The sequence below is a fragment of the Bufo bufo genome, chromosome 5, assembly GCF_905171765.1.
Source record: "Bufo bufo chromosome 5, aBufBuf1.1, whole genome shotgun sequence".
Lineage (NCBI taxonomy): Eukaryota > Metazoa > Chordata > Amphibia > Anura > Bufonidae > Bufo > Bufo bufo.
Genome location: NC_053393.1, coordinates 187,664,126 through 187,687,304, shown reverse-complemented (window position 1 = coordinate 187,687,304; position 23,179 = coordinate 187,664,126). Strand labels below are relative to the sequence as shown.

General features: G+C 43.5%; 1 protein-coding gene across 1 annotated transcript in view; it reads left to right on the top strand.

Annotated features, from left to right (window-relative positions):
• Positions 1-23,179, top strand: part of RTTN (rotatin) — a 228,839-nt gene that overhangs the window by 118,144 nt on the left and 87,516 nt on the right. The window contains exons 26-28 of the mRNA XM_040432294.1: positions 4,850-5,089; positions 8,197-8,341; positions 12,625-12,779. Coding sequence (XP_040288228.1) covers positions 4,850-5,089; positions 8,197-8,341; positions 12,625-12,779 — 540 coding nt within the window. The remainder of the gene's footprint in view (positions 1-4,849; positions 5,090-8,196; positions 8,342-12,624; positions 12,780-23,179) is intronic.

Genomic DNA, 23,179 nt, shown 5'->3' with positions numbered 1-23,179 from the left:
GCTTTTCCTCTGACGGTGCTGCCACTGAACTTTTTTTTTTATTTTTTTTTTTTTTTATATATATATATATATATATATATATATATATATATATATATATGAATAAAATGAAAAAGATGGGCAGCACTCCAAAAAGTAAAAAATACAAAAATCTTTATTTACCCCAGTGAGAAATGCGACGTTTCGGCTCTAGACAGGAGCCTTCCTCAAGCAGTGTACAGAGACAAAATGCCAAGAATATATAGCAACATACTCATTCATTAACCGCCTCCGGACCGCCTAACGCAGGATCGCGTTCCGGAGGCGGCAGCCCTGCGCACAGTCACGCATATATGCGTCATCTCGCGAAACGCGAGATTTCCTGTGAACGTGTGTTCACAGGATGGATCGGAAGGTAAGCGAGTGGATCTCCAGCCTGCCAGCGGCGATAGTTCGCTGGTAGGCTGGAGATGCGATTTTTTTAACCCCTAACAGGTATATTAGACGCTGTTTTGATAACTGCGTCTAATATACCTGCTACCTGGTTCTCTGGTGGTCCTTTTTGTTTGGATCGACCACCAGAGGACACAGGCAGCTCAGTAATAAGTAGCACCAAACACCACTACACTACACCCCCCCCGCCTCATCACTTATTAACCCCTGATCACCCCATATAGACTCCCTGATCACCTCCCTGTCATTGATCACCCCCCTGTAAGGCTCCATTCAGACGTCCGTATGTTTTTTACGGATCCACGGATACATGGATCGGATCCGCAAAACACATACGGACATCTGAATGGAGCCTTATAGGGGAGTGATTATTGACAGGGGGGTGATCACCCCATATAGACTCCCTGATCACCCCCCTGTCATTGATCACCCCCCCCCTGTAAGGCTCCATTCAGACATTTTTTTGGCCCAAGTTAGCGGAAATTATATATTTTTTTCTTACAAAGTCTCATATTCCACTAACTTGTGTCAAAAAATAAAATCTCACATGAACTCACCATACCCCTCACGGAATCCAAATGCGTAAATTTTTTTGGACATTTATATTCCAGACTTCTTCTCACGCTTTAGGGCCCCTAGAATGCCAGGGCAGTATAAATACCCCACATGTGACCCCATTTCGGAAAGAAGACACCCCAAGGTATTCCGTGAGGGGCATATTGAGTCCATGAAAGATTGAAATTTTTGTCCCAAGTTAGCGGAAAGGGAGACTTTGTGAGAAAAAAAAAAAAAACAACAATTTCCGCTAACTTGTGCCAAAAAAAAAAAAAATTCGATGAACTCGCCATGCCCCTCATTGAATACCTTGGGGTGTCTTCTTTCCAAAATGGGGTCACATGTGGGGTATTTATACTGCCCTGGCATTTTAGGGGCCCTAAAGCGTGAGAAGAAGTCTGGGATCCAAATGTCTAAAAATGCCCTCATAAAAGGAATGTGGGCCCCTTTGCGCATCTAGGCTGCAAAAAAGTGTCACACATCTGGTATCGCCGTACTCAGGAGAAGTTAAGCAATGTGTTTTGGGGTGTCATTTTACATATACCCATGCTGGGTGAGATAAATATCTTGGTCAAATGCCAACTTTGTATAAAAAATGGGAAAAGTTGTCTTTTGCTGAGATATTTCTCTCACCCAGCATGAGTATATGTAAAAAGACACCCCAAAACACATTGCCCAACTTCTCCTGAATACGGCGATACCACATGTGTGACACTTTTTTGCAGCCTAGGTGGGCAAAGGGGCCCACATTCCAAAGAGCACCTTTAGGATTTCACAGGTCATTTTTTACACATTTTGATTTCAAACTACTTACCACACATTAGGGCCCCTAGAATGCCAGGGCAGTATAACTACCCCACAAGTGACCCCATTTTGGAAAGAAGACACCCCAAGGTATTCCGTGAGGGGCATGGCGAGTTCCTAGAATTTTTTTATTTTTTGTCACAAGTTAGCGGAAAATGATTGTAATAAAAAAAAAATATAAAAAAAAATCATAATTTTCCGCTTAAAAAATTCTAGGAACTCACCATGCCCCTCACGGAAGACCTTGGGGTGTCTTCTTTCCAAAATGGGGTCACTTGTGGGGTAGTTATACTGCCCTGGCATTCTAGGGGCCCTAATGTGTGGTAAGTAGTTTGAAATCAAAATGTGTAAAAAATGACCTGTGAAATCCTAAAGGTGCTCTTTGGAATGTGGGCCCCTTTGCCCACATAGGCTGCAAAAAAGTGTCACACATGTGGTATTGCCGTACTCAGGAGAAGTTGGGCAATGTGTTTTGGGGTGTCATTTTACATATAACCATGCTGGGTGAGATAAATATCTTGGTCAAATGCCAACTTTGTATAAAAAAATGGGAAAAGTTGTCTCTTGCCAAGATATTTCTCTCACCCAGCATGGGTATATGTAAAATGACACCCCAAAAAACATCTCCTGAGTACGGCAATACCACATGTGTGACACTTTTTTGCAGCCTAGATGGGCAAAGGGGCCCACATTCCAAAGAGCACCTTTCGGATTTCACCGGCCATTTTTTACAGATTTTGATTTCAAACTACTTCGCACGCATTTGGGCCCCTAAAATGCCAGGGGAGTATAACTACCCCACAAGTGACCTCATTTTGGAAAGAAGACACCCCGAGGTATTTCGTGATGGGCATAGTGAGTTCATGGAAGTTTTTATTTTTTGTCACAAGTTAGTGGAATATGAGACTTTGTAAGAAAAAAAAAATCATCATTTTCCGCTAACTTGTGACAAAAAATAAAAAGTTCTATGAACTCACTATGCCCATCAGCGAATACCTTAGGGTGTCTACTTTCCGAAATGGGGTCATTTGTGGGGTGTTTGTACTGTCTGGCCATTGTAGAACCTCAGGAAACATGACAGGTGCTCAGAAAGTCAGAGCTGCTTCAAATTCACATTTTTGTACCATAGTTTGTAAACGCTATAACTTTTAGCCAAACCATTTTTTTTTACCCAAACATTTTTTTTTTATCAAAGACATGTAGAACAATAAATTTAGAGAAAAATTTATATATGGATGTTGTTTTTTTGGCAAAATTTTACAACTGAAAGTGAAAAATGTCATTTTTTTTGCAAAAAAATCATTACATTTCGATTAATAACAAAAAAAGTAAAAATGTCAGCAGCAATGAAATACCACCAAATGAAAGCTCTATTAGTGAGAAGAAAAGGAGGTAAAATTCATTTGGGTGGTAAGTTGCATGACCGAGCAATAAACGGTGAAAGTAGTGTAGGTCAGAAGTGTAAAAAGTGGCCTGGTCATTAAGGGGGTTTAAGCTAGGGGAGCTGAGGTGGTTAAAATTGGCAAAACATGTGCAATTAATTCATAGTGATTAATAATTAACAAAACAAGTGCAGTTACTTCATAATAATTAATAACATATCTCACAGAATATAAAATACAGACATATAACAATGTGATTCATATTGAATATAACCCATATTGTATATATTTCCCTAGTGATACATTCACGATTGCATATAATAAAAGGAAAACTTCCATACAATATTAATTACGATAAATATCATGATCAGTGTCATGTGTGAATAATAATCAAAAAGTGCCAAGTCTTACTAAGAGGTGTTGCGAGCGGAGGATGGAGGAGGAGTAAGAGGGTGAATGGCTGCCATCTAAGATACCGCATGTTGCTCGGCGTGTCTGGAGCGTCTCTGCGCATGTCAGCATGCCATCCACAAATTTCTTCCGGTTGTAGCCGCATACATCATTGCGCGACTGACCGCAGGCCATTCAAATGTCTCCTCGAACTTCCTCTCACCATACTCCATTGCAAACCATGCTCCTCCATCCTCCGCTCGCAACACCTCTTAGTAAGACTTGGCACTTTTTGATTATTATTCACACATGACACTGATCATGATATTTATCGGAATTAATATTGTATGGCAGTTTTTCTTTTATTATATGCAGTCATGAATGTATCACTAGGGAAATATATACAATATGGGTTATATTCAATTTGGATCACATTGTCATATGTCTATTTTATATTCTGTGAGATTTGTTATTAATTATTATGAAGTAACTGCACTTGTTTTGTTAATTATTAATCACTATGAATTAATTGCACATGTTTTGCCAATTTTAATGAATGAGTATGTTGCTATATATTCTTGGCATTTTGTCTCTGTACACTGCTTGAGGAAGGCTCCTGTCTAGAGCCGAAACATTGCATTTCCCACTGGGGTAAATAAAGATTTTTGTATTTTTTACTTTTTTGAGTGCTGCCCATCTTTTCCATTTTGTATTTGTAGATTGGCTTTAATCCGTATTGGGCTGTTGCACCCACCAGCTTGCATCAGGGACGGTGCTGCCACAGTTTTTTCTTTCTTTTTTTATATATATATATATATAAAGAAAAAATTCAGGCAGCACTCCTTGTTAACTCAGCCGTAGCTGTGCGGTGCCAGACCTGACTTGAAAAAGGTTCTGGGAGAGAACCGAAAGGTTGTCTGATTTTGACATGTGTGAATAAAACTACATTTTTCTATACTTCAAGGAGTGCTGCGGATTTTCTTCATTATATATATATATATATATATATATATATATATATATATATAAAAAAATAAAAAATAATAAAGAAGATCAGGTATAACATCTTCCCTGCTTTGAATGGTGTGATAATGTGGACTGCATGGATGAGAACTAGCTCTTCTATATGTGCTCGCTCAGCTAGCTAATGTTCCAGTGTTTAGCTCGCCGTTAGACATTAATATGTCAAGCTGCTACTCGTGTCAGCTAGATTTCTTTATTGCTGTACCTGTGTATATAACATTTCAAGCTGCAGCAGTTTTTTTTTTTTTTTTCCCTCTCCCAAGTTTTTCAGATACATTAAAGTTATCCCCAGAAGAAGTCCTGACATTGAGGATGACACACTCAACCAGTGGACTGCAAGATTGCCTGAGTTATATCACTCAGGCTGTGTCTCATGGGGAAGTTCGTTCTGCCGTTGCTAGGATGAATTTTTATCTCCTAAATGACAGACTGGTTCTAAACTGCCTCACTGACTATAACATGTCCTCCTTGAAGTGTTTGCCTTGGCATACCGCATTAAGCAGGTGAGACTCGCTGCGCAATTTCAAATATCTGCTTGCTCTGCATAAAATATGCACGCACACGCGTGATGGTTAAGGTGGCTCGTGCAAGCAGCTTTTACTTTCTGCGGTTCTTATTTAGGCTTTCAGGAGACCATAAATACGTCTTGTTTGAGTAAAGTATTCACTTGGGGACATTTAATTTCTGCAATAAATCTTTATGCTTATGGTTATAATCGCCATATATGCACGTGTCTTCATATTTTTACAACTATGCATTTTTAATCTACATATTCTGGTCGCCTCCCAATTTGAAGCGTTTTTGAAAGTATTTGAAATATTGAAACTGCAAAGAAAATAAAATTGGGGGTCAGTCAGCACATCCCAGTGCGCAGGTGCACGTCGCCATGGCTGAAAGGCCAAAAGCAAAAAACAAACAATGCAACAGCACTCTGCAAACACAAATAATACAGTAAATACAATCCTGCCATACTTACTATAGAAAATGTAAAATGCTAATGCTGTGTTATAAATGTGAGATTCTTGGCGAATACATTTTGTACAAAGTTTTTTGAGCCCGTCTGCCAGCATCAAGGTGATTTCATTAAGACGGGAACCTAACACTAAATACCACATTCACTGGAGCCATACCAGCCTCCGTTACATTCAGGGAATGCACTTTCCACATGCATGCCGAGCCCACATTATATTACACCTCTCATGGTGCCACAATGGCCTCCATTTTATATTCAGGTGATGCAGGCTCCACATGCATGCCAAACTACCCTTGACCCCGGCAGACGGACACAAATAATTTTGTACAAAATGTATTTGCCAAGAATCTCACATTTATTAACGCAGCATTAGCATTTTACATTTTCTATAGTGAGTATGGCACAATTGTATTTACTTTATTTGTGTTTGCAGAGTGTCGTTACATTGTTTGTTTTTGGCTTTTAATTGTTGAAAACCCAACCTTAAGATAGGTCCTCAATATCAGATTGGGGGCTCCCTGCCAATCAGCTGTTTGAAGGGGTCATTGCGCTCGGAGAAGCGCAGCGCCATTTTCTTCAGGACTGTGATGTCACATTCATCATTTACATGGCAGTTTACTATCTAGGCACAGCTGCTATACAATGTATAGCGCTGTACCTAGTAAACAATGAAGAGGCCGCAGCGCTACAACCAGCTGACCAACCATACTTTCAGTGACCTATTGTAATGATATTGGCAGTCAAGTCCTGGAGACCCCCTTTTACAAAGCCAGAAGGGAAACATTGACCAGACATTTAAGAATATACATAATCACCATTTGAAACTCAGCAGAGAGGCTCCTGAAACAGAAGTGCGTCCGTAGTTACGTGAAAGCTGCAAAAAGTGAAAAATGAAGGCAGCGCCCAAAGAGATCATGTTGACAAGTAGTGTTCCTTTAATCCATATGTGGCAGTCCGATTATATGCAACAGTTCAGCTATAATTTAGGTAAGCTTAAGGTATAGCCAAAACGTTGCATGTAATTGGACTACCACATATGTATTAAAGGAACACTTCTTTTTAACATTATGTTTGTGGGTGCTGCTTTCATTTTGCCCTTTTGATCTCTGAGGGAACATTGGACATTGCTCCAATTGGGGCGCGCACCTATTCCTCCTTTAGTGGGTGCTGTATTTATTCTTTTTTTTTTTTTTTGTTACGTGAAAGCTACAGCCAATTACTGACCTCACCGGTGACATGTGACTGCAGAAGCTCAATGATCATGCGCCGTTCATGCACATGTCACCACTAAGGTCTATCACAGAAATATTGTACAGGAGCATCCAGCAGTACTGCAAAGTTCTCAGTTTTTAAGCTTCACTTTGAGGTCTTTCATCTAACCACTTATGTATCAATTGGATACGATCAGGAAACGTTTTTATTCTATGAATATATACAGGAATGTTCCCATTTGCTGGGATTAAACTGAGAATAAAAAATAATAATAACTTTTCATTATAAAATAGGCTTTATTTACATGAGACAGCAAAACCCCTCTAGGGCTATGTTCTCATTAGCCATTTGGTTACCATTTTTGTACAGCAGATACTATTAGCACAGTGGACCACATTGATGTATAATGGGGTCATTCAGGTTTTTTCTTGATTTTGGCAGGAAGAATAGATTCAGCCTTCTTATCACTGTGCATAGTACAAGTACAAATTGAAACACAAATTGCACATGTGCACGGACTGCTGACAGAGGCTCTAAGTACCCACAAAACTTAGCTATTCCTTTGGCAATGGCTGCCAGGACAAAAGAAGACGACATTGAATTTCAACTTGCCCGAGCCTTCTATCTACTGGCATAATTTTTTGGGGGAGAGTGCCCTAAAAGATTAGTTTGTTACCTGAAATTGTTGGGTTTGGTCAGTGATAATGTGTATGGGTGGCTTAAAGGGGTTTTCCAAGATATTTTTATTGATGGCTTATCTTCTGATCGGTGGGGGTCCAATACACTGGACCATGCCAATCAGCTGTTTGAGAAGGCACTGATGCTGACGGTAGCTCCGCACCTTTTTTCAGCTTTGCCTAGGTCATGTGACATCACGTTCATGCCAATCTCAGCCGCTGTACTTGGTGAGCTAAGCTAAGGCTGTGGCGCTACTGCCAGTACCTTCTCAAACAGCTGATCGACTGGGTCCGGGCTGGGTGTTGGACCCCCCCCCCCACGATCAGATCAAAGGATGGGTCATCATTTAAAAAACAATAATCTTGGAAACCCCAAGATGCCTGGAGTTTTGTATGTCTGTATTGAAAACATATTAAGATGCAGTGTATAAATCACAAAGATCTGGTTCTTTTGGGCTTTTCCGAAAATACCGGAGTCTCCAGACCCTATTGAGGAAAGATTATTTCCTCTGTACTTACCCCGCCGTCACCCCCCCCCCCCCCCCCCCAATCCCCCCCCCCGATGCGCGCAGACTAGCTGTGGGCTCCTCCACTCAGGTCCCAACCAGATGTGTTCCCGAGTCTTCCTGTTTGGCTACATACACAAACCCTAACATTATTTTTTCTGTGTTAAGACTTTAGTTTGCCGTGAAAATTTCCTTTGCCCCGAGCAGAAGAAAGGTTAATGTTTGTTCTTTTCCCTCTGTAGGTTTCTGCTGGTTCAACCAGCATGCGCTGAAGATGAAAAGCTACTAGCAGATGTGATAAGTTTCCTAAACAAGATCCTGAGAGAACAGAGTCGAAGCTCAGACTCGCAGGATCTCCAATGGATACTAGAGATGCTACTTAAACAAGTAAGAACAGTACCTTAGAGCATTGCAATTGCCACTTCTGACAGATGATACAGCATTAACATCCATGGCCAGTAAAGATAATTTAGCTGTAAAGAGTATACATTTATTTTGTTCACCTGCCAATGGAATTCTGATGGGAGCAGTGAATCTGTCTCACACAATGCTCCGGGTCTCAATAAAGCAGCAAATACTGCAGCGAGAGTGACATTGTATGATAATCAGAAAACATTAGTATTTGGTTGCCGGCTCGCTGAGCCATTCATCCTGAGTATTCATACTACTCTTATTCGGCCTTACATTTATTTAGTAATGGAGGACTGGAAAATTGCACTTTTGTCGTTGCTGCTTATGTTTTCTCTGTCTCATCTAAATGTTACTGACTGATTGTCTGCCTGTCCTTATTTGTAAAGGTTAACGGTAGGTTAATAATGCACTTTGTGACTACTTAAGCACCTTGTATGCTTCATACAACGCGGACGTTGCGAGAACATACAGGAATCTATTGTATGACACGTCTGCAGGGCTAGCCCCTAAGCTCTGTAGGCTATTAAATCCCATTGGTAAATTGTATGTTACCTGTGACTTATTCCGTTGCAGTGACACATGGATTGTTTCTATTTAAAAAGTACATCAGGTTAATGACTACCGTCGGGGATAGTGCAGCCCTAAAGCGACCCGGACCCACTATCCCTACCTACTTGCACGGTCAACCTAGGCTCTAACCCCACAACTGGACGACAGTCCCTATACTTCGAAACGTGAAGGGGTGAAACTCAAACTGGGACAAAGAAACAGACAAACACTAAATGAGTAGTCAGATGGAAGGGTCGAATACCAGTTGGACTATGCAGTACGCCAAAGTCAGAACCAAACAGTAGGGGGAGTCGGAGGAGAAGAAATTCACCGGCACGTGCACAATCAGGTGCCTGCCTTTTATTCTGAAGAAAAGCAGCTCATGCCAGCGTGCCTGCACGCTGGGTGGAGCAGCCGGGCGAGCCCCCAGCGCACCTCATCACTGGCCTGGGGCTCCGATGTCAGCGGAGGCCACCCAGCACCCATGGTTCCCCTGGGAACCGGACACTGCTGCCACATGGAGGCTGTGGGAACGAAGATTTGCCAGGGTTAGAAAAGAAGGATCTGCTTTTTTCCCCCAAAACCAGTGCCATAACTTTCTGTGAGCTATGTCTTTTAAGACATATTTTAAATCAAACCCTTCCTCCCTAAATCTCTCCTTTTTTCTTTGCGGACAAAAATGAGAAGTTTATAACAAAGTCTCTGTTTGTCTCAGGAGCTCCACTATGTCCCCCCTCCTCCTTCTCACTCTCCTGTGTCTGGCTGGAGCAGGTGCCTCTCTCCTCTGCCCTGTCTGTAGTAGGAGGAAAAGAACATCATGGCTTCTTTCACGCTGTTCGTGGTCCCGGCACGCTGCATGCAGCCGAATCTGAAGCATATTTGCTGGGTGGCTGCTGGATCTAGACCCTATTATAGTCAACGGGGACGGCGGGAATTCAGGTAACACCTGGCAATAGATCCAGAGAGCTCTAGCAGGTTGTCCTGTGCTGGAACAATGAACGGAAATGTGAAATTAGCATAAGAGGTGCCCCCTTAACTAGCCACCAACTGAAAATGGAAGCATTTTCTACAGGATCTAATTAAGGGTGCATTCACACGACCGTCGTATTGTGCAGTCCAAAAACGCGAATCTGCAAAAAACACGGATGACATCCGTTAATTTGTGGATCCATTGTAACAATGCCTATCCTTTTCCGCAAAATGAACAAGAATAGGACATGTTCTATCTTTTTTGTGGGGCTACGGAACGGACATACGGATGTGGATGAATGGGTCTGCGTCGTATATAAATGCGGTTGTGTGAATGCACCCTAAGATTGTTTCAGGAGCATGCACAAAATGCCGCAGAGTGACAAATAGTGAGGACAGCTTATATAACAGGGCGTTCACACTACTACAGCTTCCCAATATGCCGTTTGTCACGTATGCACAGTCCGAGCACATGACTTGGGTGTGAATATATGGGGTTGATCTGTCTCCACTCGCCCAGTCTGGCATGCACCTTCCACTTCAGGCATACACATTGCTACCTCCCGTCATTACTGTCGAGGATACACCCATCAGTCAACACACAAGTACGCACTGACATCCAGTTTTTCAGGCATCTTTGAATAACTCTTGGCCTTTAGAAGACTGGAAATACACTTTAAAGGGGTACTCTGGTTATGGCAAATTCCCCTATAGATGTGACCGATGGGACGCCACCAGTTCAGCAGGTATATGGGATAGCTTGTTCTAATAATAATACCCTTTAAATACTGCTGTGAGTGATGCTCACTAAAAGGGTTTGCCCCACAAAACACATTTACTGTATCTCCTGTCCACCAGGATAGGTGATAAATGTATGATTATTGGAACCCCCACGATCATGAGAAGGGGGGTCCCATAGAGCCATAGTCCCTCATGCGCACTAGCATTCTTTTTATTGTTTATGTGCTTGGCTATCTACTTCTGTCCCCTAGACATTGAATGGAGCTGTGGTGAGCATGATTGACCTGCACTCCTTTGAAACAGGGGACAATGGACCCCCATTCTTGTGATTGGTGAAGGCCCCAGCCTCTATAGAGATCATACATTTATCTCCTATCCTGTGCGTAGGTGATAAATATTTTTTTTGGGGGGGGGGGCGACCCCTTGTGTGGATAGTTTGTGTTTTAGGGTACTTTCACACTAGCGTTTTTCTTTTCCGGCACTGAGTTCCGTCACTGGAGCTCGATACCGGAAAAGAACTGATCAGTTTTATCCCCATGCATTCTGAATGGAGAGACATCCGTTCAGGATGCATCAGGATGTCTTCAGTTCAGTCACTGAACGGCGTTTTGGACAGAGCAAATACTGCAGCATGCTGCGGTATTATCTCCATCCAAAATTCTGGATCAGTTGCCGGAATGCCGGATCCAGCATTAATTTACATTGAAATGTATTAGTGCATTAAAAATACCGCAATGCCGGATCCGTCCTTCCGGTCTGCGCATGCGCATACCTTATGAAAATGTGAAAAAAAAATAGAAACGGATCCGTTAGTCCGTATGAAAATTGGAGAGGTGGATCCGTTCTTGCAATGCATTTGTGAGACTGGTCTGCATCCGGATCTGTCTACAAATGCTGTCCGTTTGCATTGCCGGATCCGGCAGGCAGTTCCGGCGACCGAACTGCTTGCCGGATCACTCTGCCCCAAGTGTGAAAGTAGCCTTAGTATAGTTAACACTAATTTATTTTTTTAAAGACATGGAACCTATTATAATTATTTTAAAAATAATGTTATACTTACACCCAGAACCACCCCTGTTCCAACGCCACCACTTTTATCCTCCCCGTCGCTGCAGTCATGGTGCCATGTTTTGGCTGCAGCAGTTATGTCTCTATATACCGCTGTGCACAGTCACAGTGCGGCCAACGGCAGAGGACCGGGAAGCATTCAGCCTTTTCCGGTACTAATGAGCGCTTCCATAATGCAAGCGCTCATTAGTATTCACCCCATAAGACGCAGAGACATTTTTCCTCCACTTTGGGGGAGAAAAAGTGCGTCTTATGGGGTGAACAATATGGTAAGTATGACTTTTTTTTTTTTTTTTTTAACCCTAAAGCTTCTCTGCCTTAAAAAAAATAACTGTAGGAACTCTTATTGTTCTAGTCTTTTGTAACATTTGAGGGATATGTAGAAGCTCACACTTTTATAAACTTCAAGTTTATGTGTCTAACATGCAAGATGGTGAGCGGGAGGCAAGTTTTAGATCTCAGTAGACGAGAAAATGTTAGCGGTATAATTACCAAAAACCTCTTATTGAATAAAAAAAGCCTGGGCTTCTTTATCTAACCTGACTTCTCACTTATCATGAAGGTATAGAAGATGATGGATCCAATGATGAATGCTACGTAGCACTTAGAGCTCTTCAGCCGCAAGCATTTGAGAACATTTGGCTGCTGATATTGTGGTTTATACAAAATCATTTGTTTAACGTTATTGATTTTATTACATTGTTATAAAAATGTGAAAAATATGAGCATATGTCTTTCTATTTTACGGTTACATCATGTACTTGGCCATTTGTGGGAGCAGGTTGCAAATGTCACCTTGTCATTCACCGTTCTGTGCCATTAATTTCATTTGCTTGTGTAAAGAGCACTGATGTCGATCACAACTTTTCATCATTACACGTAATATTTGGGCATCACCAAGGAACACAGTTAATTTCCATGTTACTTTTTAGAGTCCAAGTCCACTACTAGATCTAATCATCCAGAAAGAGCAAACGGCCAAGAAGGACTTGGATGATGCACAAGCAGCTGTGAGGCAGCATCTGCAGAAAGAGCTGATGGTCTTTTTTAACACGCTAATGCTCTGCTTAACTTCAGTTACTGACCGGTAAGTGCCAACTTGCATTTCAAATCCAGCTTTTGCGTACGCCGGATTAGTCACACAGGGCTTTAAAGGCGTTTGACTTTTGTGTTGATTTATGGACCATTAAGATTGCTTACTTGTTTGTTTTTCGCCAAGCAGTAAATTAAGAACTGATCCTTTTGTGTGTAAGTTTAGTGACCCTTGTATCTTTATTTTTTTTTATTCTTTATATGCCAATTATGAGGCTTCATAATATAACGCTGCTCATTAGTCCTAGTAGATGTAAAACCACTATTTTGTTTTATACCAGAGTCCCTATCTGTTCTTATTAACTTCAGATTTAGCGGTGACGTTCACTTTTGTAAGGCCTCATGCACACGGCCATATCCGTTCTGCGGTACACAGATCGCGGATCCACAAACTACAGATGCGGTCCTTGTTTTTTTTTTTTTTTTTTGGGGACCCATGGATTTCAATGGGTCCGCATTCTGCCGACCAGAATAGGACATGTTCTGTCTTTTGCGGCAGATACATGCGGATGCAGAAAGCACACAGATGTCTTCCCTGAGCTTTCCGCATTCGCATGTCTTATACTGGTCTGCAAAATGCAGACCCATTAATGTCATGGGGTCCACAAAAGATACGGATAGGGTCATGTGTATGAGGCCTTACTGCAATTTTTGCTACTTTGTGGCAAAACCAGTACATTGGATATTTTGGTTTAAACCATGATATGGCCACAACATGCAAATAAACCTCCATCTGTCCCCTTTTAAGGTGATTCCATATTTTCACCAAAAAAAAAAAGGAGCTGGCTTAAACTATTCATTTGTACAGAGAGATTTTCTGTACAAATGCCCATGTGGGTCATGACAGGGCTCTGGGAGCAGCCTGCCCAAAAAAAACACGGTACCAATCTGGATTAAAAATCCTCTTACCTACTGTATTTGAAAGGAAAGCCTTTGCTCAGTGATGGGGAACGTATGTAGAGCAAAAAATACAATGTGTGGACTGTCTTCAAATGTTTTGTAGTTAAAGGAACACATCGATCCAATGAATACAGGTCCCTGTCCCTCACTGCATTTCCCATTATCACATTATAATGTTCCAGGACAGTGCCCCATGATGTCTTCAGACCTTTCCATATGACAGGTTATAAAACACTCCTTGTGGTCCGCATAACTCCCACTTACTAAGGCCTCATGCACACGACCGTTGTGTGCATCCGTGGCCGTTTTCCGTTTTTTTTTAAAGTCAATGGGTCCGCGGAAAAATCGGAAAATGCACCGTTTTGCAGCCGCATCCGTGATCCGTGTTTCCTGTCCGTCAAAAAAATATGACCTGTCCTATTTTTTTGACGGACAACGGTTCACGGACCCATCAAGTCAATGGGTCCGTGAAAGAACACGGATGCACACAAGATTGGCATCCGCGTCCTTGATCCGTGGCCGTAGGTTACTTTCATACAGACGGATCCGAAGATCCGTCTGTATGAAAGCTTTTTCAGAGCTGAGTTTTCACTTCGTGAAAACTCAAATCCGACAGTATATTCTAACACAGAGGCGTTCCCATAGTGATAGGGACGCTTCTAGTTAGAAGATACTGAGAACTGTGTACATGACTGCCCCCTGCTGTGTACATGACTGCCCCACCCGATCTCTTACAGGGGGCTGTGATCCGCACAATTAACCCCTCAGGTGCTGCACCTGAAGGGGTTAATTGTGCATATCATAGCCCCCTATAAGAGATCAGGGGCTGCCAGGCAGCAGGGGGCAGACCCCCCTCCCTCCCCAGTTTTAATTTCATTGGTGGTCAGTGCGGCCCCGCCTCCCTCTCTCTATTGTATTATTTTTATTGGTGGCACAGTGTGCGGCCCCCCCCCCTCCCTCCCTCTATTGTATTATCATTGGTGGCCAGTGTGCGCCCCCCCTCTATTGTATTAATATCATTGGTGGCCAGTGTGCAGCCTCCCCTCTCCCCCGCCCCCCCCCCCCCCCCGATCATTGGTGGCAGCGGAGAGTTAGAAGCATCATACTTACCTGCTGTGCTGTCTGTGACCGTCCGGGAGCTCCTCCTACTGGTAAGTGACAGATCATTAAGCAATGCGCCGCACAGACCTGTCACTTACCAGTAGGAGGAGCTCCCGGCCGGTCACAGACATCGCAGGTAAGTATGATGCTTCTAACTCTCCGCTGCCACCAATGATCGGGGAGGGGGGGGGGGGGGCGGGGGAGAGGGGAGGCCGCACACTGGCCACCAATGATATTAATACAATAGAGGAGGGGGGGGGGGCGCACACTGGCCACCAATGATAATACAATAGAGGGAGGGAGGGGGGGGGCCGCACACTGTGCCACCAATGAAAATAATACAATAGAGGGAGGGGGGCGGGGGGGGCGCACACTGTGCCACCAATGAAAATAATACAATAGAGAGAGGGAGGGGGGGGCAGGGGGGGGGGCAGGGGGGGGCCGCACTGGCCACCAATGAAATTAAAACTGGGGAGGGAGGGGGGTCTGCTGCCTGGCAGCCCCTGATCTCTTATAGGGGGCTATGATATGCACAATTAACCCCTTCAGGTGCAGAACCTGAGGGGTTAATTGTGCGGATCACAGCCCCCTGTAAGAGATCGGGTGCTGCCAGGCAGCAGGGGGCAGTCATGTACACAGTTCTCAGTATATTCTAACTTGAAGCGTCCCCATCACCATGGGAATGCCTCTGTGTTAGAATATACTGTCGGATCTGAGTTTCACGATCTAACTCAAATCCGATGGTATATTCTAACATAGAGGCATTCCCATGGTGATGAGGACGCTTCAAGTTAAAATATACCATCGGATTGGAGAAAACTCAGATCCTATGGTATATTAACTCCTGACTTTACATTGAAAGTCAATGGGGGACGGATCCGTTTGAAATTGCACCATATTGTGTCAACGTCAAACGGATCCGTCCCCATTGACTTGCATTGTAATTCAGGACGGATCCGTTTGGCTCCGCACGGCCAGGCGGACACCAAAACGTTTTTTTCATGTCCGTGGATCCTCCAAAAATCAAGGAAGACCCACAGACGAAAAAACGGTCACGGATCATGGAAAAACGGAACCCCGTTTTGCGGACCGTGAAAAAATACTGTCGTGTGCATGAGGCCTAAAAGAAACATTTCTAGAATCCAAGAGGTCTACATCACTCGCATTACTGATGGAAGTTGTTAATAAAAAAATATATATTGGCCTCAGATGCACCATTCTTTTCAGAATGTATTTTGAAATTAAGCCTCTTTTCATGCCGCCCCTAGGAGTAGGTGTCCCGCAAAATAAAAAGAAAAGGCTTCTTCATTGAACCAAAGAAATGACAAGTTTGATGTAAACGTAGGCGCCCCTTTTGAACTTGATATCGTGTACTGAGACTATTAGATGTTCACCCTCTCTTTGACGTCTTCGGGGAGAAAACTAGTAACGGACGAGGGTAAACATAATACTGTTAGATCAGAATCATGACTCGCGTTCTGGTCCTTTTAGGGTTAATCTTATTTAAGTTATACCATGAAATTCTGTGCAGAATGCTAGAGCTTTATATTTGATTTTGGTCTGTGACAATGTAACAGTATATGGTCTATTCCTTATCTTTTCATCTACATGATGGTATTGTTACCACCTTTGTTACTACCACAAGTGACAAAATGTACATTAAAGGGCATCTGTCATCAGATTTGATACCGCCGTAATCATATTAAGCTGCAGAATAAGGACGCACAGTGAACGCCGTAATATCAAAACTCCAAAAACCTTGGCGGAATTGTCCCCCCTTTCCCCCCAATTTTCCAATACCAGACATGGTAAACTAATTGGTGCCATTAAAAAAATGCATCTTGTCCCGCAAAAAAAAAAGCACTCCTATGGCTATGTGAACCGAAAAATAAAAAAGTTATGGCTATAGGAATGTGGGGACGAAAGATCAAAAATGAAAATAGGCCTGCTCTTTAAGGGGTTAAAGATAGATCATATTATTAGATAGTAATGCATTATTTAATACTTTTAAACTAAAGGAAGGTATGTATAATTGTTTGTATTATCATTTAAGGATAGTTCAGACAGTAGACGTTGCAAAGGCAAAATCCAGTGCGTATTCTACAACAGAAACTACCACCCTTTTTCAGTCGGAATGGCGTGGAGCAGTTTGTGGATTAGCCCTATTTTACAGAGCGGACATCTGATATGGTTTCCAGTGGTGTCCATCCCGACACCCTGCCAAGAAAGCACAAGTCCTTTCTTGGCGGGTTCAGGGCTATAAAGTGCAGTACAGTGGAAGACATATTCAGCACTACTGCTGGCGGTTTCCAAGCTCCAGAGTCTAGGCCATCAATAGAAGATCAGTGCGGGTCCGGCACTCCCACTGATCAGCTGTTCCTTGCATCTTATATTCCTGGAACTAGCACTTTGAATGGAGCTGCTCTTCCATTCTGGGTTCCTGCAGCTCAGCTCGGGAGTTGTGCTGCAGTTACATGGAACGGCCACTACACTTTGACTGGAGCTGTTACAGCTGCTCGGTGGGGCTCCATCAGTCAGACCCCCGATGATCGGATATTGATGATGTATCCATAGCTCCTCATTATCAGGAGCCTGATAATGTGTAGTGTTTTCTTCCTGTTGCTTGTGTGATATGGCAGATAAACCATCCCCTGCAGGATTGTGCCGTTCTGAGCCTTGTAATGATTACATTTTTCTCTGCTCGGCATTGTTCATAATTCAGTGCACATTGCTAGTTTTGGATAAGAAGATAAAAGGCAAAAACTTTATTAGGAAAGAAGAGCTAATTGTTGGGTATTACACTGTGAAGTAATTAATCCTCTTACGTTTAATAGTTGGATGCATGCTGCTAAGGAGTCTAAGACGTATCTGTTTCTGCAGCGCAGTATTGGCGAACAGAAAATCTAATGATCCTCACTCGGTGCCGGCTGTTCTCGTTTTCACTTCATTCTTAATAGGATTTTTCATGGTTGATATGTTTTCTAATGGTAATTAACCTTTAATGAATGCCGTATCAAAAATTAAGTTCTATCTATCCATACAGAACCTAGAAAGTTCATTACCCTTTTTCTTTTCTCTGCATTCACTTGGGGAGCCTAGATATGGAAAGTGTATCTATCTCCATTGATACTTGGGTTTCCTCCTAGCTGACATAGGACTTGCACTAGACGTCTTATGCTGCATTCACATCAGCGCTCTGTCCAGGAGCAGAACGAAGAAAGTAACAGAGCTGCCAGATCCATCGCATGATAGACACAAGCGGCGTCTAACGGACCACATTGACTATAATGGAGTCAGTCCGGTTTCCGTCATGCAGCCAGCACTTTACCAAATAGCCTACTCTGCCATTTTGTCCTCTGACGCAGCATTATATATTTTTTTATATGATTGGCATAGTAAAGCATTAAATGGATAAAGTCATGCAATAATGGTATGCCCTATCGCTAAAACATGCTGTAACATGATCGGTGGGCGCCAACCTGGAGCTCAGTCCTGTACACAAAGGAAGAGGCACACTGAACTTAAATAAAATCCTATAAAAAGCACATTTTATTATTGAGCAAGGTCTTGTGACAGGACTGAGATCTTGCTGTCTAAACTTAGGTAAATAATTCACTTATTTGGAATGAACATCATCGGGTAGCTGCACCCCCCCCCCCCCCCAACCCTTTATATATATATTCCTAGATTGTATACATGGATTATTGTTATATTTACTATAAAAATTAATCAGGTCTTTACATATTTTTATCAAAATCTGTCCCAGCAAGCTGACTTCTTACGGATTGCACCATACACTAAAATAAGGCCCTTTCCTTGGGCACACACCTCCAAATGAACTCTGGGGGACGGGGGGGACTTTTGGGTACGTGGGGGACTTGGATTTGGAGACCAAGGCTGAAGGAAAGGTCAGTCATTTTATTGTAGGGTCCCACCTAGTGATGAGTGAATCGATTCATTTCATCAACCCGAATTCTTCACCTGTGAGGGGCGCCCCACTGCCGCTTGATTGACAAAGCTTGCGCTATTGCTCTGAGTAGCAAGGGCAGTGGCTCCGCTACAGGAGCAGCGACCCTGCACCGCTACATTTCTGGTTATTGGTGCATGAACAGTCACCGCTGCGGAAGCAGAGTAGGAGGAAGAGGTCAGGGATGTGTGGCGCGGTCAATGAAGAGGCCGGGGGGCTTCTTCAGCAGCTGGGACAGCCCCTCGCAGGTAAAGAACTCTTGTTTATGAGACAAATAATTGCTACTTGTTTTGTTAATATTTTTGATCTCTTCTTTACATGAGCAGACATACTGCTGATAGAAAATAATTTTATGCAGGCATAAAAGATCTGACCAGTGCTCGTTCGTTCTCAATGACTGGCCCATGTAAAAGGCCCGCCGATCAGCTGACAAACGTGTAAGAATGTCCTCATTTATATAGTGGCTATAACTGTAATGTCATTCATAATCCATATATTAAGTGTTTGCCGAGTGCTAACAGCCACGGCGTACATGCTGACTGTTATTGGTGTGTGTATACTTTTTTTATTTTTATTTTTACGCTTCGGTTACCAAATTTTCCTGAATTGCAAAATAAAACAATAATCCTTATAAAATAAGTGAGTAAAGCCAGCCGGCTGGTAAGATTATTTGATTCAGCCAATGTGTCAGGCTGCCCGATTTTATCCCATTTTTATTTATTTTTTTCCATCTCCATTCATTGCCAAATTGGACACTGAATCTGGCATTTGGTCAACAGGATCAGCCCATCTGTTGCTGTCCTAAAGAATTTCAGCCTCAGATTATAGGGAGAGTGTTGTATAATGTACTGTTGTGAGGTCACTGGAAAATACTTCTCTCACACTCCTCGAGCCCGTATACAGAATAGATGAACGTAATGTATGCTTTATAACAGACATTGCAATTTGGCGTCCGCTTTGTTTGCTGCCGGAGAGTGGTCTGGAATACAGATCTCCGTACGTCATTAAACAGATGTGTTGCTTCCTCCGTGTATCGGCTTCATAGCCTTACATCAAGATTTGGCTGCTAATTTAACTGTAAAATGACTACTGGTTTAGTGCAGGCTTGTGAGGCATATCCATTATCGGAAGGCTTGTTATATGCCGTTTTCAGAAATGCTGCAGTTGCGATTACTGGTCAGTGACAAGCTGTCATTTGGAGAAGACATGAATGTGTGGGGTCTCTTCATTTTCTGACCTGACATACAGTTTGTGCTCGAATGTGCCTTTTGAGGCGTCCTACATCAATGGCACAGAAACTCCGGAAGTAATGGCAGAATGACACTTGGCTGGAAGCTTGTCTAATGCCGCTATGTCTTATTATTTATTTGCTGACTTGAGGAATTCTTCCGGGACCCCCTGTTCCTAAGTGGTTAATGATTAACCCTTTGTATGTAATGTAAGGAGTGAAATAGCTGGCTATGAATTAGATGCACCCTTACATTTCATTGCCTAAAATGCTTTGTTTAATATCACAAGCCCCCCCCCCCCACCCCTTCCTTCCTTTAAACTAAGGTCAGTGGCCCGCGTGTAGCTGGCGCAGTTAGACATTCCTGGTAAATGGTATTCGGTTCAAAGCTTGTTTTCGCCAATAGACAAGTCTGACAATTCACAGCTTAGAGATACCATGATGTTCCCTGGGGAACTAATTACTAACGTGTCACTGATTGGAAATGAGGGCTTCCTAAGACTTAACTTTTGTTAATAAGAATCTCACTGCCAGAATGACAAAATAACGGACAAAATAACGTAAAAAAAATCTTCAAGTGTGCTAAAACAAATGTGGGGAAACGGCGCAAAATAATCTCCCCTAAATGGTAGGGGGGCTAAAATGTACCAAATCACTATGGGTCCGTAGTTCTGGGTCCACATCCGTTCCACATTTCTATCATAGGGGCCCTGAAATCCCACATCTGCATGGAGTATCCAAAGGCTGGCGCATGTGGAGAACAGCTCCCTGTCCTGGATATCAGCTCCAAAAAACACCTAAAAAAAAAAACTCCATTCATTTCAGTGGGAAGCAGCACATGTTTTTTGTGCACATGAAAAAAAAAAAGGCAGCATGCCCTCTCTTGGGGCGGAATCTGCCCTGAATCGTTGAACTGAATGATAAGCATCAAAAAATGATCCGTATGTGTCCGTACATTTTAGGCTTTTTTTTTGGGGGGGGGGGGGGGGGGCACAGATCCGCTCTAAAAACCATGAGCTGAAAATGCAGTTTTATATAGTAAACTCCCATTAGTTAAAAAAAAAAAAAAGCATTGAAAAACAGTTTCCAAAACCACACAAAAACAGGCAAAGAAAGCACTGAAAAAAACATGCAGATTTTCAAAATCCATTGTGTGAACGTACCCTAATGCACATGAACTGTCGGTGCAGGTAATTACAGGGCTTTCATTTTTTTTTTATTATAGCATTTTACTCATTTTGTGCTAAAAATAATTTTTCATTTCACACTGAACCTGTAATGGTCTGCTCTGATGCTTGATCTGATCTCTGAACTCCTGACCGCTCATTATTATAGCTAATAAAACTGATAAGAATATGGCTTAAATGAGTGTTTATGAGCTGTCAGGAATTCAGAGCTAAGGGCTACATATCGAGCTGCCAGGACAGTAACATGGCAGACTTACTGTGAAACTGAAAGCAACGTACTCTGCAGGTAGACTGAAACTTAAACCTATAAACTACTGTAAATGGCGAAAAAATTTAATAAAGACACATTAAAAAATGTTTGTTTGTTTTTTGTTTGTTTTTTGTTGTTGTTGCCCAAAATGAGTAAAATATAATCCTAAAAAATGCCCCTGAATGTGTTCATAGCCTTTTATAAGAGAGAAAAAAAATGCCTTGCAATACATAACGTTTATTCAGTCTGACAAGATAATGAGATGCTTCTTTGTCTTCCTTTGGATGGCCAACCTGCGGCTCTCCAGCTGTTGCATAACTACAACTCCCAGCATGCTCACACTGCCTACAGCAGGGCATGGTGGGAGTTGTAGTGTTACAGCAGCTGCAGAGCCGCAGGTTGGCCACTTCTGGTCTGAATAATTCTGCACAGTGTGGTACGGTATCTGTGTAGAATGTAGAACCTTTGTAGACATGCCCCTATGGAATTAGCTTTTCTCGCCCATATTCCTTGGGGGACACAGGAAACCATGGGTATAGCTCTGCTCCCTAGGAGGCGTGACACTAAGTGAAAGCTGTAAGCCCCTCCTCCATCAGCTATACCCTTCAGCCTGGAGAAGAGACTGCCAGTTTTTTGCTTAGTGTCCAAGGAGGCAAGACACCCCCTGCTTATGCAGGGTTGTTTTCCTATGATTTTTTTATTTTTGCGTTATTTGTTGTTTTTAATTCGATTTTTTTTTTCTACCTACAGGGACAACAGAGGCGCATTAGACCCCTCTGTTTCTCCCGGGGTTGAGTTGCGCCAGTGCCGGTAATTCCGCACTGCCGCCTCCCCCACAGAAGACAAGGTGGACCAGGGCAGCCTCGCTCCCCTGCGTCCCGCCAGCTCAGGGTCGTCCGCACGCCAAGTCCCTCCCCCGGCTTCCTGCCACTGCGGTGCCAGGAGCTGAAGGGGCGACCCCCGCTGGATGGACTGAGGGCGAAGACAGCGTATGGTGAGAGTGGCTGCTCCAGCCTCCCCTTCCTCCCTCCCACCGCTGCTACAGGCTTCCTGGGCTCCCATGGCCACTGCTACATCCCCCATGGCCACTGCTACATGGCCACTGCTACATCGACCGCCCCCCCCCCCCCCCCCCCCCCCCCCCCCGGGCATATCGGGACCGTTACCGGGCAGGGGAGTTTATCAGGGCAAGTCCTTGGCAGGGACGCTGCCTTCAGGGGATGGCTGCAGGCAAAAGCAAGCCGTCTGCCACATCCAGGCGCGGCGGGGGCCGCTTACTTGGCGTGAACGGCGCCATTTCATCTTGGCCGGCACTTCATCATCCTTGGGGGTTAAAATCATTTTGCCGCGCGCGCGCGGCTCTGCTTCTTCTTCAGCGCGGCAGAGGGGGGCGGAGCTTCCTACATGCGCTCCGCTACTTCCGGTTCCATCGGGCTCCACTTCTCAGTGCTGCGTGGAATCCTCTCTGCCGTGCGATCCTGAAGCCATTCATCTCCGTGCTGCTGCCTCTCCTCCACAGCCTCCTCAGTCTGTTCCCCTTACCGCTGCCACTTGCATCATCCGGGTCTGGTAGGACTGTTAACCCCCTCCGTGCCACCACTTTTCTTGGGGTCTCCCACTTTAAGTGCAACATCTTTTTTCCACCATGTCAGACCCTTCTGCAGCCGCCAAGCCTTGGTACCATGCCTGTACTGCTTGTAGGGAACCCTTTCCCCGGGGGCAGTCTGATCCGCACTGTACTGCATGCCGAGCTCCACCGCAG